Genomic DNA, 20,621 nt, shown 5'->3' with positions numbered 1-20,621 from the left:
GAGAGAGAGAGAGAGCAGAGGGGAGGGGACCGTAAAATGTGTTGGGGCCATAGGTCACTGCTGCAGAGAAAAGGCAGATTAAACTGTCAACATGGCCAGCAACTGATGGGTGACAGATGCCCCTTTCATGTGTGGCTTTCTGGCTGCCCAGGATCACCTGAATGGAGGCTGGTCTGCTCCAGAAAAATTCTGCATCACCACTGGTTCTTTTAGGATGTGCTCTGGTTATATTTATCAGTAGTCACTACATTTTCAAGAGGTGAATGGCAGATATCATTGCCTGGAAAATTCTGACATATACCATTAAACCTTGATAAGTAACTAAATTTCATCTTGATATCTATCACTTTCTGGAAAGTGTAAGCCAGGTGTAGAAAAGCTTTATCTATCAAAAGTAGCATTCCCTCAGGTCAAGCCCCTGCCATTCCTTCTGAATATGCTTTTATTTTTAAACCAGAATTTGACTAGATAAATTTTGTGTGAATGATCTAGGAGTCTTTGTAGGCCACAATCTTAACATGAGTCAACAGTGTGATGCTGCTGCAGTAGCAGCAGCAGCAGCAAAAAAAAAAAAAAAGAACTAATGCTATTCTAGGCTGCATCAACAGAAGTCTAGTGTCCAGGTCAAGGGAAGTAATAGTACCCTCAATTCTGCCTTGGTCAGACCTGGAGTCCTGTGTTCAGTTCTGGGCACCACAATTTAAGAAGGATATTGACAAGCTGGAATGTGTGCAGAGGAGGGCCACCAATATGATCAAGGGTCTGGAGACCAAGCCTTATGAGGAACGGTTGAGGCAGCTGGGTATGTTTAGCCTGGAGAAGAGAAGACTGAAAGGTGAGATGAGAACCATCATCAAATATCTGAAGGGCTGCCACATGGAAGATGGAGCAAGCTTGTTTTCTGCTGCTCCAGAGGCCCTAACCAGTGGATTGAAATGACAAGACAGGAGATTCCAACTAAACCTTAGAAAGAACTTTCTGGCAGTAAGAGCTGTTCGACAGTGGAACAAACTCCCTCCAAAGGTGGTGACCTCTCCTTCCTTGGATGTTTTCAAGCAGAGGTTGGCTGGTCTCTCTCAGGGATTCTTGATTCCTGCATCACTGGCGGTTGGACTAGCCTCTTGGGGTCCCTTCCAACGGTACAATTCTGTGATTCTATATGCTTCTGTGATCATACATGCACAAGACCCCAGGTTCAATACCCAATGGCATCTCCAGGTAGGACTGAGAGAGAACCACTGTCTGTGTGAACAGTGCACAACTAGATGGGCCAATGGCCTCATTCAATATAAGGCAGTTTCCTGGGTTGCTCTGGGATTGAAGACTGGGAGAGCTAACCTCTTCTCTACTGATGCTTACTGGATGCCAGGAATGAATGAATGGATTTATCAATGGCTGTGAATGAGCTGAGTCCTGATGGAGAAATTAAAATTCCCTTGTAGCAATAAAAACACATACCAAAGTCTCGGAGATCGTCGCTCAGCAGATGTCCAACAATGAGTTTCGAAATACGAAAATAACTTTCAACACAAACAGAGCATCACCAAGAGTGCTGCTTCCACTGGGCCTGGCGTGGCTGCGTCTGGCTGACCGAGAAAAGCTAATCAGGAGACTGGCATGGGGAGAGAGGCGTGTTATTTAATTAGCCGTACAATGCAATGACTCGGAGGCACGTGGTGGCCCTAATGGAAGGAGATAGATGTCCTTTTAGCCGGGCTAATTGTTCGGAAAGAGCGGGGTCTTTGTTCAGGCCCTGCATGCGGTCTGTGATCTTTCAGAGCCTCAGGGGGCTGCCCCTGCTTATAATTTTTGATGGATCTATTCAGGGCCGCTTTGCAGCGTAACAAGAGAAAAACAAGAGTTGCATTGTTGGGCAGCCAGGATCTCTGTCCAAGAAAACCACCCCAACAAACCCAAACACGTGTGGAGGGAGGAGGCTGCTCCGCTTCGCCAGGAGAGCAGATGGGCCAGGAGGCGGGCTTCCCAAGTCAGAAGGCAGCACTCTTAATGGTCCTTAATGGATGGATGCAGGAAACTGCCTTGCACCCAGTCAGATCATGGATCCATCTGCCTCAGCGTTGTCTACACTGACAGCTCTCGAGGATTTCATAGTCACTTATCTATAAAAAAAGTACTTCCATGCCACTATAGCATACAAGATATCAAAGTGCTTTAGAAAAAGAATATCTACGTACAAGGGAAAGAAACCACACAACAATTTAAATTCAGAGGCGATTTATGAAAATATTTTTCTGCAAGCAAACCAAGGTGGAAACTCAATAACTGGGTCCCTTGGAGGAATACTTCACGTCTCTGTTCTGCTCAGGTGTGCAGGCTCTCAGCCAATGGATGGAGAGGTGTCGTTTTGCCAAAACAAAGCCAAGCAAGAGTTTGAGGCAGCTTTCCCAATGGAGAGAAATGTGGGATTTGGCCTTCTCCGTGCTGATCTTTGCTCCTTCCTGCCACTCCGCGTTCTCGCGCTCTCCCTTCAGGCTTGGCGTCTGGGATTTGCTGGCCATCACTTCCGTGGGAACCTTTTCCTCTTTTTTGGTGGGGAGGGAGTGATGCTGACAGCCCAGGCCAGCCGCTCAGCTGTTCAGAGCAGGCTTCTCTCTCTCTCTCTCTCTCTCTCTCTCTCTCTCTCTCTCTCTCTCTCTCTCTCTCTCTGCTTTGTGCTCCGTTCCAGGAGGTTTTGTGGTTTTGCTGTGGGAGGAGGAAGAGGCTCATCCTGAGAACCGCATGGAGCCTTGAACGCTGCGGAAAGGAAACCGAGGAACAGTCAGGCCCGCTTTCACACTCGGGGGACCACAGATGCATTTGAACAGCCTTGTCCTCCCAGCATCGAAGCTGCAGGTGCTATGTGTGAACCAGGCCCTGCCTCTTTTCCTCATCCATATCCATCATGCGAGGCCTCCCCCCCCCCTTGTGAATTACCCTGTAGGGTGTGTGTGTGTGTGTGTGTGCTTTTGCTCCTCCGTGTCTCTGGAAGTTACAACATTCCAATGCAATGCAGAAAAAAAGAAGAGATTATGGGCTTGTGAAAATTGCATCATCTCTCTCTCTCCATCTGAGCCTGCAATGAGTCGTTTCCAAAGCCAGCTGCTTCTTTTATGCTCGATTTCAAACTCTTTCTTGCATGGCTAGGGTTGCCAACTGACTTGGGGGTGGGGGGTGGCGTCTGTGCTTGTGATGAAGCTGCCTTGCCGTTCTCTGGAGCACCTCGGCCATCGAGTTCAATCTGCAGGAAACATGAGGCGAAGTTTGTCATGGCAAGGAGGCAGGCCTGCAGTTCAAGCTGCCATTAGAAGCATAGGAGCAGGCCTTGGTTGCAGTTGGCAACCTTGCCCAAATTCTCTCCCTTAGCAGTGATTCATCTCAAGATGGACTTGCAGCGAATCTACTCCTGTCATGATGTCCCACTCATTCATTAGTTCCTCTGCCTACCTCCTTCCCCTGATGTTTTATACTGTATATATTAAAAATATATGGCAAAAGAGACGTGGGAAAACTGGAACCTTTCAGCTGGGGGCAGCCCCCTAAATGTCCCCATAGAGCAGAATATGACTGCTTTCTCCTGCCACAGGAAACTGCCTGAGCCTTTGCATTGTTAACCATTATTAGACCAATCCCCACCCACATGTCAGACCTATTTGCATGCCTAGCAACCAATGTACCACATAGTAAGGCAAATACAGCCACACTTAGTAGTTCTGGAAGCAAAGGGTTGAGAAGGTATAGGGACTTCCAGGGGAAAGGAGGAGGCCCCAAGGTGGCAAATCCACACACCATTTGCTGAAAGACTTGATAGTAATGATTGACATAACAGGACACAGCACTCCTCATTCCAGAAGCATGAGCCCCAGCACCTCTTTCCACTTGCAGGCTGCCCCTGAAAGGCTCACACAAGAAACTGCAGCCCCAGGCTGGGTAAGGTCCCCACCTCCCTTTGCAGCAAGCATTCTTGAAAGATATCGCTCACCCATTCTCCACATGCCTCATGATGAAAGCTTGGGGAGGTTCTGTGACATTTGGGGGTTTCTGTTCCCTTATATACATTTGATAACTTCTGGGCTGTAGGATTTCACACAACGATGGTGGATGATCATGAAATTTGTATTGGGGTCTGGAGAAGATGCAACACCTTTTCTGCACATCACACATATGCACCACAGTGCTTCCCAACCTTAGTTCACCATCTGGGTTTTTTTGGACTACAATTCCCATCATCCTGACCACTGGTCTTGCTAGCTAGGGATGATGGGAGTTGTAGTCTAAAAAAAAAAAAAACCCCACAGATGGAGACCCAAGTTTGGTAAACCCTGCTATTTCTCTGCAAACCAACATTATGCATTTGATCCCTGCAGCTGAGCATATGAACTGATCCATCGAAAAGCCCAGCATTTTAGCTGGCATCGGGCAATACGAAAAGGCTGCCTGCTAAATCTGGGTTGACTTGTTCACATGAGTGACTCACCACTTGATGCGGCAAGTCAGTATGGATGTGTCTGCGTGTGAACCAAGTGCGTCTCAAGAAATACATTGCAGTTGCTCACCACGCAACTAAGACTGTTAGGTTTTCTCACAGAAAGAACCACAAGAAACAGGTTGCTAATGACGTTCGTACTCTCTTTTTTTTTGTAATAAAAAAACCTTATAAATATATAGATGTGTATGTATATGTATATACCGGTAAATGGACCTCTGTGAGTCATACACGCCTATCTGTGCTCTGCCGTTTGTGGTCGGGTGTTTTTGCTACAGAAGTTGCAATAAAATACTTTATGTGCAAACCAAGACGCCCTTCCCCCCAGACCTTCATTTAGGCTCACGAGCTCCTGGGGTGATAGAGATCTCGGCATATTTTGTGGCAGGAGAGGTCCCAACCCCGCCTTGCAAAGGGAGGATCCTTGGTTTCAAGTGAAATTGGTGGGGGAAATAAGCAGTCAGCACTTTTGGGTCTTAATCCCCCCCCCTTTTTTTTAACTTCTCACTGATTTGAAATGCAACTTCACACATGCTTAATTTTCTGAAAGGTGGACCCACTGTGGATTCCTCCAGGCTGTCTCTCATCAATGTCCCCTTGTTTTCAGAAAACACATTTGTTACTAAAAGCCCTCCTCTGTTCTTTCTTCTTCTTCTTTTAAAAAACCAACCCTGCAAATATAAAACAAAGAGGTTGTACAAACAGAAAATAGCATCGTGTCCGCCTTTCCATGTGCAAAACAAAACCTCTTCCACCTTCAACGTTTTAACTAAACTGAACCAAGTATTAAAGGCAGAGGGGTTTTGGCCTTGCATGTGGGTGAAACACAAAGCAGTTAAAATGCCGCCATGTACAGTTTTGATCGTCACATGTCAAAAAAAATGATATCAAAGAGCTGGAAAGCTCCCTTACAAGGAAAGGTGACAGTGTCCAAGGCTTTTTACCTGGGGAGGGAAAGGTGAACAGGAATGGTCAGGGTTTACAGAATGATGGACAAGGAGAAAAAGTGTCAGCACTTCATCTGGTGATGCTGAGAGGTGAGCAGTTGACTCCTTCACACAGGGCAGAGTTGAACTATGGAATTCAAGTTTAGATGCCCACCAAACTTAGAAGGCTCTAAAAGGAGGTTAGACAAATTGTTGGAGGATAAAGCTAGCCGTGGCTCCTTGCTACCTCCAGGATCAAGGGCAATCTGGCTCTGGGTATACTACTACTACTACTACTACTACTACTACTACTACAACAACAACAACAACAACAACAACAACAACAACAACAACAACAACATTTTTATTATTTGTACCCGCCCATCTGACTGGGTTGCCCCAGCCACTCAGGTCCATCCAGAGTGGGCTGTTTCCTTCAAGCCCTGCTTGGGGAGGTGGGTGTCTCCCAGCGGCATCTGGCTGGCCACCGAAGGAAAGGATGCAGGAATGGATGGACCTTTGGTTTGATCCAGCAGGACTCTTTTGATGTTCCTGCACCCACTAGCTAATTTGGTAGTATAGCCATAGAGCATGTTTGCCTTGTGGAACTGGACTTCTCCAAGGCAACCCATCTTCTGTAAGCAAGATTCTCCATTTTGCCCAAATTCAAAATGTCTCCCATCCTCTGCTACAAGTGTGGGAGAGTTTGGGCTTTTTCTTGGGAGAGTTTGGGAGCTTTTTCGAGGTTGTGACTCAGAATAAGATGGTCACAAAAGAAGGGCAGCGTCAGGGACCAAACCATATTAACTTGCTCAGCAGCATCCTTCCCATCCACACACACTCCAGAGAACTAATATGAACCTGGGTCTGGTTCTGGGCACCCTAGTCTGTTAAGCCAGATATTGATAAGCAGAACATGTGCAAAGGTCTTCCACCCCTGCATTGCACCACTTGCTCTCTCAGCCCGTCAAATATCCCTTCGCATTCTGTAATGCGGGACTGTGGAGCCTGTAGCCATTCATGTATGGCTGGGCTCCAACTCCTCCCATCAGCCTTGACCATTGGCCATGCTGGCTGGGGGTGGTGGGAGTTGTAGTCCAGCAACATCTGGAGGGGGCCTCCCAGGTTCCCTCATCCCTGCTCCAGTTACAGTGGTACCTCGGGTTAAGAACTTAATTCATTCTGGAGGTCTGTTCTTAACTGAAACTGTTCTTAACCTGAGGTACCACTTTAGCTAATGGGGCCTCCTGCTGCTGCTGCCACGCCACCGCATGATTTCTGTTCTCATCCTGAAGCAAAGTTCTTAACCCGAGGTACTATTTCTGGGTTAGCAGAGCCTGTAACCTGAAGCGTCTGTAACCCGAGGTACCACTGTATTGGGGTAGCATCCCCCAGGAAAGTAGATGTGCAAGATCTGTAATAGCTGACCTCTTGCTCTGTCCTCGCCGTCAAATGCATGCCCTCTCAAGTCACACTCAGTCCATAAAAATGTATCGAACTGTACAGCTATAATGGATGTGAAGAGCTTTGGACACTGTAAATGTGAGTTATTGTGATTCATCATGATTAATGGATATGTAAGAGAGGGAGAATCGTCCTTCTGTAGCATTGCTGGTCACCCTAGTGGCAAAGGAAATCATGAAAAGGGGGCATTAAGGAGGCCTGCCTTAAACCCCCACACCCTGAAAGCACTCTTTTCCCCTCCAGACAATCCTAGGGAACTGTAGTTTCCTCCTAACAGAGCTACAGTTCCCAGCAACCTGCCCCAAATTCCTACCACTGTATGTATGTATGTATGTATGTATGTATGTATGTCTCTCTGTGTGTTGTATTAAACTAGCAAGATTTTTTTTAAAAAAATTCAGTTCTGTGTGTGCAAGAGAGAGGAAACTCACCCCCCTGCAGAACCACCACCTCCCACTTTATGAAGAGGCTGAGGCTGAGTTCTTCTTTTCCTCTTTATAGGCGGTGTGGTATTCATAAAAACAGGGGTTTGTGTGCTGTTCAGGCTGCATGAAGGGCTTCCTAAAGACCCCTCTATTTAAGCAAGCATTCCTGCGCTCATGAGATTCATCACACTGCTTTTTTGTTGATATTTAACTTAATATTTTATTGATGGCTCCTCTGCTTTTACCAATGCATTTCTTTGTGTTTTTGGTTCTAAATGTCACACAGAGCTTTTCCTTTCCGTTATCTTACTGTGTGCTATATAAACTGCTTAGGGATTTGGCATATTAAGTGGTTTGGCGATGCCAGTGGTGATGGTGATTCCTCGGAAGGTGGTGGACTCTCCTTCATGGGAAGGTTTGAAGCAGAGGCAGGATGGTCACTTGTCAAGGATTCTTTAGCTGTCATTTCTGCATTGCAGGGGGCTGGACTAGATGGCCCTTGGGGGTCCCCTCCCACTCTACAATCCCATGACTCTTTGACGATGAAGAAGAAAGCAAAACCAGCACCCATTTTATTTTGCTCCCAAGGGACCAAGTAAAGCGTGAAATCCCATCCCCCTTCTCGCCTTCCCCTTTCAGTGCCTGATTACAGCTCTGGTCCTGAGGGAGGCTTACTCCGGATTAACTAATGCGGAGTAAGGAGAGAGAGAGGGGGGGGGGAGCCCGTCTCCAGAGCGCGGTCCAGAGGCGAAGGCGCTTCGCGGAGGGTCTGGGCGGCGGCGAAGGGGCGGAGGCAGGCGGGTCCCACCCCGGCCGCTGTCACGGAGCGGAGCCCGGCCCCTGCTCCCTCCTCCCGTCGGCGGCAGCCCAGAGAGCTCCGCGCCTACAGCCGCTCCTGGGCTGGGAGAGAAACCCACGGGCAGGCAGGAGGCAGCGGCGGGGCTGGCCGGAGCAGGAACGCCCCGGAGACGAGGCACGGGAAGGCGGAAGGCAGCGCCAGAGCCAGCCAGCGAGCGCGCCACGGACGGAGCCCGTCGGGCTGCCCCGCAGGCGGAGAAGCGGGCGCGGGGCGCACGGCGGCAGACTCGTAGGGCGCAGCTCGGAGTCTCCAACTTCGGGGGCGCGGGCACGGGGCGCTTTCCCGGCCAGAGGGGCCGAAGGATCCGACCCGGAAGGTCCCCCTCCCCCTCGTGGACCATGAAGGCGGCCGTGGACCTCAAGCCCACCCTGACCATCATCAAGACCGAGAAGGTCGACGCCGAGATGTTCCCTTCGCCGGGTAAGTGGGCCGCTGCGCCGCGCTCTCGGTCCTTCCCGTGCCCCGACGGCGCGCGGGGTTATTGGCCGGGACGCGCCTGGCCGGCCCCGCTCTCCCCGGGTCAGGGCCGAAGGGTCCCCGGGCGACGGCTGCGCTCAACTTCGCTCCTCGGTAACTGCGCCTTCCTGGGATGGGCTATCCTGTTTCCACCGTCTTTGGCGACGCCTCTTCTGGGGACCCCCCACTTCCTCTCCGATACCACCGGCTTTCTTCCACCCCTAGACCGTCTGGTTTGTGCCCGGGATCCCATCTCCCGGTGTTTCTTTTCTCCCCCTGAATTGGAGTTCGTGGGGACGCTGTATGGTGCAAGCGAGTGGTTTGGCTTCCCATCTCAAGTCTAGAGAGAGCTCCGGCCGGCTTTCTGGCTGTTTCTTGGGTTAGGGCAGGAGCATCTTCCTGACAGTTGGACCACAGTCCGGGAGCCCTTGCCTGGAAGCTCCAGGAAGTCGGTCCCCCCCCCCTTTGGGTGTAATTGACTCTTCTCTTCTCCTATCTCTCCCTCCTCCCTCTCTCTTCTTCTCCCTCTTCCCCTTTTCCCTCCCTCTCTCTCTCTGTATGTGTTTTGAGCGCGGCTGTACTGTACTCCAGGAGAGCTAATAGGTCTGGCTCGGAGCGCCTGTGTGGGCTGAAATGTCCCGTCCCTTCCCACCCGAACCAGCGCACGAATCACACACCATTTTTACAAGTGAGATTTGCTGAAAGTAGCACATTTTCCTGCTTCCCTTGTATGATCAGCTGGAGCTGGCAAGCGGGGGGGGGGGGGAACGTTGGGGGAAAGCGGGCAAAAATAAGGCTTTCTAATCCCATATTAGAGGGAAGGCTTTCTTTCATTCTTCTCTCTCTTTAAATTAAGAAGTCAGGTTTTTGGGAGGGTTGATTTATTATTATTATTATTATTATTATTATTATTATTATTAAAAATGCTTCTTTCTTTTAACTAATCCTTCTGGGGGTTCCGCTGGAGGAAAAGGGCAGTGTAAATTGACAGGGCGTAAAACTCAGGTGGGGCGAACTTGGGTTCAAACCCCTATTTACACAGGAATCACACTGACAGTGCGTGCCTACTCAAACATAAGTCCCACTGAGTTCCATGGAACTTACTCCCAGGTAAAGTGCACCTAGGACCGTGGCCTGAAGCAGGGTTGGAATGTAATCCATAAATATATGGACACAGAAGACAAAAACAACCCATAGTCTCTTGTTGAGAGAAAATAAAATGGAGGTCTCTTTTGTGACTTTTTTTTAAAAAATACTCTTTAAAAATAATATTCTTAAATGCACACAAACACATTTTTCCCCATCCAGAAATTTAGAGTTTTGTTCCTTTGGTTTTATAAATCCATCGGTTGCAGATTACCAAAAAACAAACAAAAAACACCTTGATTTGGATGCTTTTGCCTTATGATAATCTGCTAACAGCAGTTCTGCATCCTCCAAGGCTTTTTTTTTTAATGCTGTATTTTAAATTCTAGTGGCACCTCAGTGACATATTTATCAATATGTTAAACCAACCTCTGCCAACCTGGAGCCCTGCAGTTGCTGCTGGACTACAAATCCCATCCTCAGCCCCAGGGGCCAGCACAGCCAACGTCCTATCACCTCTTGTGTCCTACAGCCATGGTGAGAACTGTAGTTCAGCAGCACCTGGAGGGCGCCAGGTTGAGAGGAGCTGTGCTAGACAGCTGCTTCAGGGCCGTTTGCACCTCTACCTCCCCCCACACACACACCACAAGAGATGTTGGGGAAACTTTCTGATGGAACAGCAGGGGCAAGGGTGTCCGATGTTATCTGGAGAGATGGTTTCAGCCCTAGTTGCTAAGTTACTGTGTGACCATCAATAATTTTAGCTCTTCTTGTTTGCGGTTAACACTTAGGCCCAGTCTTGGATGCAAAATGCAAAGGCTTGCTAAGTAACCTCCTATGACTAGGTAGCCTGCTAACAATGCAGCCGCTGGGTTCTTGCAAAGGGTGTATATGTGGCCGAGATGCTCTTTTGCGCGGGTAGCAAAACTGAATCTGCAATGTGCGGAAAGGGTTAAGCTCAGTCTGATGATCACCCACAGCTGGACCCTCCTCTTGGCTGACCCTCCACATCTGTACACTCCTGGCATCTGTATTTACGGATGTTAAACTTCTCGCTTTCCCCCAGCCATTTCTGAGCCTTGTTCCTGAGTTTCTGGGAAAAGCAGGCCCAGGTTTCGGCTGGTGGAAACGCCTGGTTAACAGGAAGAAAGAGGTGACAGCTGGCAACCAAAATCCAGCCCGCCCTGCTGATTCCTAAACTTAAGTTCAGAAATGCATCCTATCAGTTTTCAAAAAGGTCACACAGCCTAAAAGAATGGAAAAAGTTCATTGTAAGAGGGTGTCTTTGTTTTGGTTTTTTGCTTCATTTCTGAATGGGGAATTGCAGAATTTTCCATTCATAAAGAAGGATCAGTGACCCCAAATTTTGTCAAAGCAGAATCCTCACTACCCAAATTTCTGAATGCTTTTCATCCACACTGTTTCGCATCCAGAAAATTACCAGGGTGTTGGGCGTGTTGAGCTGAACAACTGAACGATGAAATGAAGACCTCTGTTCAAATCCTGCCTTAAACTTACTAGGCGCTCTCCTCTCAGTCCCAGCCCTACCTTTCAGGGTTGTCGTAAGGATAACTGAGATAATGTAACATCCTTGGGAGGACAACTGAGACAATGTGTGTGAAGGGCTTTGAGAACGCTAAAGCACCACATCAGTGCTAAGCAACTGTTAAACCAAATCTTCTAAACAAAAGCTGCTAGTCCACAATAATTGTGGCTAGCTTGCTTTCCCACTAGTCTGCTTGCCTGTCCTTATCTGTGGTTAGGCATTTATGGCACATCAGCCTCCTGAAAAAGATGTGGTAGGGAAGAGAACCCTCCCCAACATTATTTCAGTTTTCAAAAGCTTCCTGTTCACCTGGAGAGGAGTCCTATTCGCCATAGGTGATCAAGCAAGAGGCTGTTCAAGGGCCTGAATTACATCAAGCTGGTGATGGCTCCTGGCTAAAAGAGGATTTGCCAGATTCACAGAGGACAAGTCTACCTACGGCTATTAGTAATGATAGTTGTGTGTTCAGATGCAGCAATTTCAATTGCAACAGTGGTGAAGCAACAGCAGGGGTGGCCCACTGCCCTCAGCTGCTGCTTGTGGGCTTCCCAGGGGCATCTGGCTGGTGGAAATTGGGGGTGGTGGTCTAGATGGACCTTTGCTCTGACCAAGCAGGACCCTGATTGTGTTCTCGTCACACCAGAGGTCCATTTAGGTCTAAAACAGCGGAGCAGAATGCAACCAAATCCTCAATGTGGTCTTGCTCAGTTTAAAATTGAGCTCTTGCGTTGCACAGGGTTCGACTAGATGGTGCTCCAGCCAACTCTACAATTTTATGAAAGTTTGGTACTTATTCATCTGGAAGTGTATGAATCTGTGTCATTAGCAGCTCTCATTGCCTGAATGTTTAAGAAAGTTTCCCGTGTTCCTTATGATTTTCTACAGCATATTTCAGGGAATGGCAGCTCTTTCTCCAAGCAAGTACTCTCAGGAAAGTACCTTTTAGGTGTGGTTAAATCTGTTACTGTGCCTATGCCAGTCAGGGGCATAGCAGGATCTTCTTAGTTGTGGCTCTGGCGCAATGGAAATCCACGTCTAAGCAAGGTCATCTGCATATGGTAGCCCCACCCACAAAGTTGAAGGCAAACCGTCTGTGTGTATGTTGGCACAGCCAGGGCTCAATAAACCTCTTATTTTTTCTGCCCACCTGGGAATACAAAAATGGGGAGAGATTTCCAAGCACCAGCCACCCTGATATGTGATTTAGAAACTGCATTTGTCTTGAGGGGTCATCTGAGCTGGTATGCAAACTTCTTTCTTTCAATAAAAGCATTTCTATTTATTTCTCAGTCGGTAGAGCATCAGACTTTTTTACTCTTGTTTTCAAGGGGCCATTTGCTGATCTGAATCACTCTTGACTTTATGACTGGCTCTCTCTCCATGGTTCAATCCTTGCTGTTTGCCATAAGCCTTGGTTGAAAGGATGAGGCACAAACTTAATAAGAAGCAGTGTTGTGCAGTGGTTAGAGCATTGGACTAGGACCTGAGAGACCAGGGTTCAAATCCCCACTCAGCCATGAAGATCACTGGATGAGCTTGGGAGCCAGTCACTGCCTCTCAGCCTAACCTACTTCGCAGGGTTTTCGTGATGATAAAATGGGAAGGAACAGAACTATATAAGCCACCCTGAGCTCCTTGGAGGAAAAGTGGGATGCAAATGTTAATAATAATAATAACATGCTTTGGACTGCCTACACAGGGGCTGCCCTGCAGGTCAATTGTGTTCATGCTCCCAGTCCTCGTGTTACTCCTGTATCTCAGGCTTCAGATCTGCTTAGCTTCTACACATCCAGGGATGAGATCCCATACTGGGAACAAACCATATTATAGGCATTCCTTGTACACATGGAAACAGCCATCCTTTCCTAGGGATTCCTCAAGCAACATCATGAAACCAGGAGCCACGCCAGGTGAACATGGCTTTAGGGCTTATAATTTATTGACGAGTTCAGGGATGGAGCACTAGCACAGACTGGTGCGTATGGAGCATGAATCTCTCTGCAGGAGTTCTGTCTCTTTGCATCAAGGTTGGGCGACCTGTAGCCCTCCAAGGTTGCTGGACTACAGCTCTCACTTTCCCTTGGCCTCTGGCTCTGTGGGTCAGGGCTGATGAGAACCAGAGCCCAACAACCTCTGGGGGAGGGCTCCTAGTGCCCCATCCCACAGATGTGGGAGTCCTTTTGGAGCATCCTGGGACTTTGGTCCTTCTCCAGATACAACTCACATCACCAAGTATGCCAGCAAAGTTACTAGTCCTCTTCAGAATGCTGGTTCCTTGGAGGAGACACTGATTCAGGGATGGGGAGCCTGTGGCTCCCAAGATGTTACTGGACCCCAACTCCTGCCAACCTCAACAAGTATGGTCAGTGGCCACGAATTTAGGGAGCTGAAACTCAATAACTTCTGGAAGGCCACCAGAATGGCTCAGAATGGTCTCGGGGAGCGTTGCCTCCTGTTTGCACCCCTCTCACTCCCCTCCATACCAGTGTTTGAAATTTGCCAGGTGTCTTTTGTGACTGGCATGGGTCCAGTTGCAACTACATGGAGATCTCTGGATGTTGGGTTGGTGGCTGGGGAAAGCAAAATGTCACTTAGGGAAGGATCTGAAATATTTCCCTTGGAGCTTGAGTTAGATTTATTCTGGCTTGTTTTATTTGGAGTTTTAATGTGTTGTAAACCACTTTGAGATTTGTTCTTTCAACTATGAAGCGGTGTTGAAATGGAGATGATGATGATGATGATGATGATGATGATGATACAGTAGTAGTAGTAGTAATAATAATAATAATAATAATATCCCATGTGGGGGGGGGATGATGCCTAGACATTCCATTGTGGCAACTGCAGCCTATGTTCAATGTGCCATTTGCAAATTAGATTATATATCTGAGTTTCTAACACTGTTCAGTATGCAGAAATCTTCTGGTAAGGCGCCATCTTTTGCCGGCCTTTCTGTCCTGTGGAATGAACTCTTCCAGGAGGCTTGTTTGGCACAGACATCAGCCTGCTTTTGGGGACAAGTAGGAGCCCAGCAACTTGGTACCATTTCTGTTCTGCCAGGCTTTAGGAAACAAACCCCCTGCTTAGTAATGGGCAGCCAGGATTGCTCTTGTTGGCACTGGATCAGTTTAGAACTTACAGGCTTAGTTCAAGGGTGGGGGTGGTTATTTTTTTAACTCAAGGGCCACATTCTCTTCTTGGCAACCTTCCAAGGGCCACATGCCAGTGGTGTGTGGGCTCACAGACAAAAGTGGATGGAGCAACTGATGTAAATGTTGCCTTTATATGAAGGAGGCTAGTTTCTACACACGCAATCGCACACCCCTCTCTCTATCCTCCATCAGGACAGTCAAGAGGCATGGGCAGAGTTCAAGGACACATCCTAGACAGGCCAAAAACCCTCAAGGCTATGAAGCAGGGCCTGTGAGGGGGTGGCCCCATTGGAGAGATCCAATGACCGAGAAAGAGGTTTTGAGGGCCACATTCCCCACCTGTGGTTCTGTTGTTCTTCAAGAATTGCTCCTAGTTTGTAATGATCCAGACCACATTCTAAGCTAGAGAACTGGAAAACCATTAAGTAGCATTGAAATGGCAAACTCCCCACTGGTGTCAGAGGAGCAACTGTATAGAGATCTGGGAATCAGGGCTGTTCAAAGTGGCAACGCCTTCCTTTGTAGAATTGCTTCCAGCAAAGAGGCTTTTTAACAGGGATTCCTGGGCCTAGATTGGGCCAGGTGATGCTATCTCTCCCAGATGCACTCGAATGAGCCTACGCAGAAGGCGGATTCCTTGAAAGGGGCGGCTGAGCCTGAGGGAGGTTGTTTTGTCTTTCAGACCAAGCCAGGCCTCTCCGCTTAAACTTTAACTTCTTGCGGCAGTCGTGAGCTGCCTAACCTATTTGTAGATGGTGGAGCTGCAGGGACCGGTTGCATGTGCAGTTGCGGCTGGGAATCAAGGACTTTGTGAATTGGAAGAGAGAATTCCCTCCCCCCACCCCCATTCATGCAGAAGGCACCCCTCTTCTCTCCAGCATGTTAACAAGCCCATTAAAGCCTAAATCTGATTCTTCCTGTGCCTTGGAAGACTGTGGGCATTTTAAAGTTGAAGCAAAGTTCAAACTTGGGCAGCAAAGAATGACAGAAACCAAAAAAACCGATCTCGTAGTGAGGACACTCACTCCAGCGGCTTCTGTCTTGGTAGATGAAGCCATGTTAGAAGCCAAGGAGGAGGACCAGACTGTTAAATCATCCAGTTTAATCCCTCCCCACCATTCACTTCTGAAAGAATCCCATAATGAGTTTCAGGACTGAGGATGTTCTTCAGGCAACAGCCAAGCTGGGAGAACATAGCGACAGGGCTTTGCCTCCAAAAGGCTCCTGATGAAATCTCCATCATCCAGGCAAGGCATGGAAAGGCAGAAGCCCTGATGGACCAAGGCTTTAGGCTTGGTATTCCTCAAGCATCCTGGGTTGCCCACCTCTGCAAACCATCCTATAGGCTGTTGTGCAAAAGAGGCAGCAGTGTGAAAAAGAATACCTAAAAAAAAAAATCATAATCAGGTTAAATAGCAAACCGGATTTGAAGCATGAGAAGGAGAAGAAAAATGATAATATTTGAATGAGAAGAATGTGTCTTAGGTGGAATGCTTATTAGAATGTGGTATGTAGTTGACATGAGATTAAGAACAGCAAGGAAGGAAAGGCGGGAAGTTTCAAGAGAAATGTATGACAAACTTAAAAGCTGGAAAGATTTTAAAGTTTAATAAAAATTTCACCCAGAAAAAAAAGACGAGAGTCTACACAAAAGCTGATCTTTCTTCATGTGTGGAATGAGCTGGGGGGGGGGGCATTGATTGCTCGTGTCGTTTTGTTGCTGTGTTGATCTCGTGTCATTTTGTTGCTGTGTTGATCTGAGGCCGCAACCAGGTGTGACATGCAGTCACGAACATCTTCCCCCAGAGAGTTTTGCTTTCGACCAAAAGCTGCTGACTTTTAAGCAGAGGAGTTGCAGATAGCAGGGGGCTGTTTAACCTCTTAAGGGAGAGGCCATGCAGCGTTCGAAACTCTCATTGCTCTAGGCGTGTTTTGCGACAAGGAATTTCATTAGCAGTAGCAGTTTCTGAGCTCTGGGCTCAGTACTGCACCTGATTTCAGTTTAAAATGCAGAGAGGAAGGAGAGGAGGACCCTTTTCAGCCTCCCCACTTCCCGCCACTCTCCGAAGACCAGAGAAGAGACCCTCTTAAGAATATTAGGGCAGGCAAAGCATGGCTTTGTTTTTTGCAGTCTTCAAATGAGGACTAGACCATGTGAAAAATGAATGTAAGATTTTAGCTGCAGTTCATTCATTTTCAGCTTTGTATTCTTGTTATAAAAAAGTGTGCCTAAACATTCTGTTCTTGCGCCCGTAACCTAGGTTTAAGGTTCCATTTAGCTCCTAGCTTTCATATCTCAGTTTCTAGGGCTGTGTCTCAGTGGGAGAGCATCTCTTCTGTATGCAAAAGGGCCCTCCCCCGTCCCATTGAAAAAATATTAGATAGCAGAAGAAATACCTTTGCGGAGCACCGCTGTTAGTCATGGTGGGTTAAAGGAGGGCACAGTAATCTTTCCCAATCTGGGCCCTACCTGTCCCTGAGATGTTTTAGATTATACCTTAATCCCCATAATGGCTGACCATTGGCCAAAACACCTGGAGGGAACTAGGTTGGGGAAGGCTGGCACCTAAAATGACCTGTAAAAGGCAAATTATTGCATTCCTCCTGACAATTCTCAGCTAAAAATTGCCCCCACCCTAAGCTTATTTTTCCCCAGTGAGGAAAAGATACCCAGATTAAAAGGCAGCTGCAGGAGGTGATTTCAAGTGGGAAATGTTGGAGGGGGGGAGGAATCAGCAGGAAGGACTCAAAAGCTTTCCCTTACTTCTTTGGTTCAAACTCAGAGCATCCTGTAGAGTTTAAAAACAGCAGGAGTTGGGGAGGGCTATTACACTGAGAAAGAGAGAGAGGGAGAGAGAAAGCAAGAGAGAGAAGTCCCCCCACCTTAGACTGATGTTTGTGGTAGAGATGTGCAAAAGTTTTATTCTTCTGAGTTTCCTTTCTAATTCCTTCTAACGGGAGACCCAGTATAAACTATCTCCTTATCTGTGTTGTGTTTGAAATGGGAATCTCAAAGCATTTCTGCACAGTAATATATTAATAGATTTCCTGTATTTGATCAATGCAGATTTTCAACCTCAGCTGCTGCACTCTGCTTCTCTTTGCTACCAGGAGGCAAAGAAAAGAACTAATTGGGAGAAAATTAATAGTAGATTTGATAAATTGAGTGCCACAAAGCCAACTCCTCTGTTTATTTCAGCTCCACCAAGGCCACTGTCTTTTTATTATTATCTGGCACTAGGGATGGGGAGAAATTCGATTCATCCCATGTTTTAAAGGTGAACCTACCTAGTTTGCACTTTTCAAGTGTGAATAGGAGATCCAAAATGGGCATCCTTCAGAAATCCCACTTCCCCCAATTCTGCAGTACAGTTCTCCAGCCAAGTAACGTGCACAAAAGTGCAAATATTGTGGGAAAGGTGTTCCCAAAAAGACACACATTTGTGAAAATAGCATACAAAATATTAAAGAAAATTGCTCTGCAAAGATGTCCGTATTAGACAAAATTATGTGCAAAAAAATGTGTACATCAGAAGAGATTCATGCTAAAATGCTGGTGAATTTTCATGAGAACTTCTTTTTAAAAAGTGGTCTGTTTCGGAAATCTGGGGAAAGATAAAACAATAAAATTGGAAGGAATTTGCAACCATACTTTAAAGCATTTGTTGTTGTTGTTTAGTCATTTAGTCGTGTCCGACTCTTCGTGACCCCATGGACCAGAGCACGCCAGTCACTCCTGTCTTCCATCGCCTCCCGCAGTTTAGTCAAAACTTTAAAGCATATGAAATGTTAAAATACTACAACAGGTTAAAATTCGCATCAACTTTCTGAGCATTTTGGCAGAAGGTTCTTAGCAGGTGCAGAAAAGAGTACAGTTATAGGCACCTGCTGGATATCAATAGGCAGGGAGTTCCATGGTGTTTGGTCTCCCAACCCAGGCAGGCACAGACATCAAGACCATGTCTACCTGCTGGAATGGCCATCTCTCCCCCCCCCCCCGCAGCATCTGCCCATGTGGGATGGACCACACAGGATCTGCCACTTGCATCCAGCCCATCATTTGTGCCTGGGGCCCCTGAAGTCCATAGAACTGCCATGGGCATTCCTGTGACTAAACCAAAACATTGTAGTCAGACGTTGTGGTGCACGTGGTTCTCCCACCCACCCCACAACAACCCTGTGAGGTAGGCTAGGCTCAGAGAAGGCAGTGACCGGCCCAAGATTCGTGCTCGAGTGGGGATTCAAACCCGGGTCTTTCCCTGGTCCTAGTCCAACTGCTACACCATACTGGCTCTCAAATCCTACCACGCTTCAACTGCAGAGTGCATGGGGAGGGTTAGAAGAGCAAGCATGGACTTCACCCCCCTAGTTTATGTATTCAGAGTTTTCTCTCATCTTTTTTGATGGAGTTTTGAGCGTCCTGTTGGTTCCCGCCCCAGATAAAATCACTGCCCGTCTTAATGCCAATAATGTTGGGGCATGTTGCTGGTGTCTGTCTGCACATGTACCCTGGAGCAGTGTTGGGGAGAAGGGGAGTGTGGTATGACTGGAGAGTCCCAAGGAACAGATAGAAAGGCTTGAACGGCCACATTTAATTCTCAGACCTGAGCTTCCCCATGCCTTCTCTACATGGAGCTGGGCGTTTTGGACCCAGACCTTGCTGCAATCTTGAGATTGTCTGCTTTGTTCTCCCCCCCCCTTTCCCCCCCGAAAAAAACAGCAGGTTTCTTGACTTTGTAACTGAACTCTTGGAACTGCGTGGGCAGGCATCTGCTCTCGACTCGACAAACAAAATCAACCAAGTGCAGTTTAAATAGCAGTTTCACATGAAAAGCAGGTAGACTTCAGAAGATGTGGTTTCGCCTGCCGCACGTTGCTTTCAGGGCTTTGACTAAAGCAGCTCAGATGCACAGATGCTTCTATATTTGCTTTGCGCTACATCAGGCCTGCAGCGCTCGAGATCCGAGCTGGGTGGCCAGCTTCACTCTTTCGGCTGGCCTCTGCCCCTCTGCAGCCTTAGTTAACAGCAGCTCACTCTGCAGATGTGATCAGGGTGGCAGCAGCAGCAGCATGCTCCTGACTTTCTTGTAAAAAGCTTCTCTTCTTGATCCCTGCTGACCAGCTTGCTTTTAAAGACGTACAAGCAGGCCACGCTGTTTTCATCCTGATCAGTTCATAGAATCATAGAATTGTTGGAAGGGACCATGAGAGTGCTGGTGAAAAATCAATCCATCAATCAATAATAAATCAATAAATAAGATTTAGGAAAAAAATAGTTTCATTGCATGTTCACGTTAGCTATTTCCATTGGTGTTAACAGCTCCATCTTTGAGCCTGACTAGCCAACCCTGTATTATTCCTTTGAATTGATAATAAATCTCATTCATCCGGCAAACAACGTGCAGTTTTCAAACGGAATTGCCCACTGGCAAAGTGTTGGGGTGGCCCTTCAGTTGCAAAGTACAGACACAGAGCCAGTTCCTGCCGCTGCTTCTGTCCTTCGTCATGGCAACAAGGCTGCTTCTCGCCGGCTACTCCTTCCCTACCTTGCTTCGCTTCCCCTTTTCCAAGCAGATATCAAATTAAACAGGCCTGCCTTGCCGGCCAAGAGCTCTCTCCCTCCGCTGGCCTTTGGCCATGCTTACATTCTCCGTCCAAATATTGTGGACTCGGTAATAAATATTTATTGATTCCATCATTTCCCACATTTTTCCCAGGTGTGCTGGATGTTTCTCCAGGGTGGGGGCAAACCACGTCATCCCCCGGTTAGGTTGAGTTGCAGATGACCCATCTGGCTGGAATCTGTTGTTTGGCTTCCAGTTTTTTGGCTCCGCCGGTGACTCAGCGCTCGACCCCAAGGCTCGCAGTTTTTGCATGAGTCGAGGATGCCGCGTTTCCCAGCTAGAGAGGGGCCAGCTGTTTCCATTTGCTCCCAAAAGAGCAGCTTCACCTGCTGAAAGGAAGAAGAGGGGTTTTTCAGCCCAGGCACCGTGTTCCCAACTGGGCTAGCTCAGGTGGTAGAGCGTGAGACTCTTGATCTCAGGGCTGTGGGTTTGAGCCCCATGTTGGGCAAAAGATGCCTGCATTGCAGGGGGTTGGGCGAGATGGCCCTCACATACCCAGCAACATTTCTCTGATAAAAATAGGGACATCCTATTCAGTAGCAGTACAGTGGTACCTTGGGTTACAGACGCTTCAGGTTACAGTCATTTCAGGTTACAGAC

At 47.7% G+C, this 20,621-nt stretch overlaps 1 protein-coding gene across 2 annotated transcripts in view; it reads left to right on the top strand.

The window, feature by feature from the left end:
* The window catches only part of ETS1 (ETS proto-oncogene 1, transcription factor), a 107,360-nt gene that overhangs the window by 39,565 nt on the left and 47,174 nt on the right, over positions 1-20,621 (top strand). Inside the window, exon 1 of one of the 2 annotated variants that reach the window (XM_083588777.1) lies at positions 8,148-8,577. The exons of the other annotated variant lie outside the window; for it this stretch is intronic. Within the exon in view, the coding sequence (XP_083444903.1) occupies positions 8,496-8,577 (82 nt within the window). The 5' untranslated portion in view covers positions 8,148-8,495. Of the gene's footprint in view, positions 1-8,147; positions 8,578-20,621 lie in introns of those variants that run through there. 2 annotated transcript variants of the gene reach the window in all.

The sequence above is a fragment of the Podarcis filfolensis genome, assembly GCF_964270895.1.
Source record: "Podarcis filfolensis genome assembly, chromosome: 15".
NCBI classification, from domain to species: domain Eukaryota; kingdom Metazoa; phylum Chordata; class Lepidosauria; order Squamata; family Lacertidae; genus Podarcis; species Podarcis filfolensis.
This window is presented reverse-complemented; position numbering and strand designations above follow the sequence as displayed.